Genomic DNA, 1,696 nt, shown 5'->3' with positions numbered 1-1,696 from the left:
CATGATTCCCTTCCTCAAGGAGGACAGGAACCTATACGCGATGGTCAACGACATGAATACTCAGCTGGACAATGGCCTGACGGAGTGACGATACGATAGGAGAACGGTCGGCGAATTGCTCAAGCTCTTGAACCAACGGATGATGGACATCAAACGCGCTGGGATCACAGAGTATACCTTGTGTCATACGTCATCAAAACATCAATTAATTGCTATTATACCTCAACCCCTAATTGTACTATAAAGTTCCAATCGAACAGCTTCCTTGCACATAATAACTTAGACATTAGAGTCTTTAGAATCCAGTATTGACATGTTGAGGCAAGCCCTCAATTTGCACCCCGCCAAACCAATCCACCCTACTCTTGGTGAACTGCTCGAACTGCGGCTTCAGCTTCGACGCATGCAGGTTGAAGTCGTCCACGGTGCCGATTCTCAGAATGCTCATGCCCGGAAACCGGCTGCTCCTCCTATACATGAGGTTGCCGCATACTGAGCAGAAGCTGTCCTCCATGGTGGCGCCTGAGGCGATGGTCTTGTTCTGCGCCCATCTGGACAGCTTGTCCTCTCCGCGAACGTGCTTGAGGGCCTTGTCATTGACGGTGAAGTTGGAGCAGAACATTGATGAGCTGAGCTTGTGGCAGTCGCTACAATTACAGACAAACGTATTCACCAGGTCTTCGCCCTCAACAGGCTGTTCTTATATGAGCTTGAGGTCAATCAAAAGAAAGATTATGAGGCAAACTCACAAAGGAGAGCTGCACAGCTCCGCAAAGACAGGTTGCAGTTGCAGTACCATCTTCATTGACTCCATGTACGCCTTCGGAAGGAAGAGGGATGTTAGCAGATTGGGCAGCCATGTTTTCTTAAGTGGCGGATGTTTATGGTTCAAATGATGATGTTATGATTGAAGCGTGGTTTCTTTGATCCGGAAGTACCACAGTTCAATGAAACAGTTGCTTTTTGGTAGATGTGTTGTGATCAACTGATGATGAGGAGAATAAGTCGGAACTTGATTGAGATGAACATATCACAATGCGTGCTGGTCCTGTCTATATATACACTTTCTTGACGAAGCTCTTTTGGTGGAGAGGACAACCCCATTACCTCATCTCACTCTGCAGATTTGAGTCACAACGGCACCATACCTAAATAGGGCTTACTTTGAAGCTCAAAAAGAGGTACGAAATCTCCAGTGTGGTCAAATATTAGTAAGATTGTTTACTGATCAGTTATCAGGCTTGAACTTTGGAAGTTTCCTTGAAAGATCTTCCGTTAATCTCAACATGTAAAGCAGGCACTGGCCTTGACTGAGTGAGGAGATCTGCACTTCTCTCCACAGTTAGCACCAGAGCAACGCTAGACCTAAAAAGGTCTTGCATTTTCCTAGACAGGTGGTGGCTTGCTGTGTCGCATCCTAGACAATGACTCGGCTGTTATCCCGAGACTGGGATTGGGCGCGAGATTGCCCGACTCCCGGGTGATGTCAGCGTGCACTTGTACGCGGTAGTGTTGATTTAGTAATCTCGCATTGGTTCGCCGAAACTTGACACACTTCCAGGTGTTTACTTTGTTCTTGGTGATCCCTGGTCAACCACCATGAGCGGAACTCGGGGCTGCTTTCCCTGCAAGACTGCAAAGGCGAAGGTAGGTATGTGTGCGCAACTCACTCGATTCATCTCAGCCACATCCTCCC

At 47.6% G+C, this 1,696-nt stretch overlaps 1 protein-coding gene across 1 annotated transcript; it reads right to left on the bottom strand.

Annotated features, from left to right (window-relative positions):
- Positions 1 to 295: 295 nt before the first annotated feature.
- On the bottom strand, positions 296 to 622 carry UCRPA7_7498 (putative histidine acid phosphatase protein; the record flags this gene model as incomplete). The annotated part of the gene is made up of 1 exon (XM_007920028.1): positions 296 to 622. The coding sequence occupies one exon, from the start codon at positions 620 to 622 to the stop codon at positions 296 to 298; it is 327 nt and encodes a 108-aa protein (XP_007918219.1).
- Positions 623 to 1,696: the final 1,074 nt, after the last annotated feature.

Source organism: Phaeoacremonium minimum (genome assembly GCF_000392275.1).
Source record: "Phaeoacremonium minimum UCRPA7 unplaced genomic scaffold PA7_03_scaffold_536, whole genome shotgun sequence".
In the NCBI taxonomy this organism is placed as follows: Eukaryota; Fungi; Ascomycota; class Sordariomycetes; order Togniniales; family Togniniaceae; genus Phaeoacremonium; species Phaeoacremonium minimum.
The sequence above is the reverse complement of the archived record's forward strand: the minus strand, read 5'-3'. Positions and strand labels throughout refer to the sequence as shown.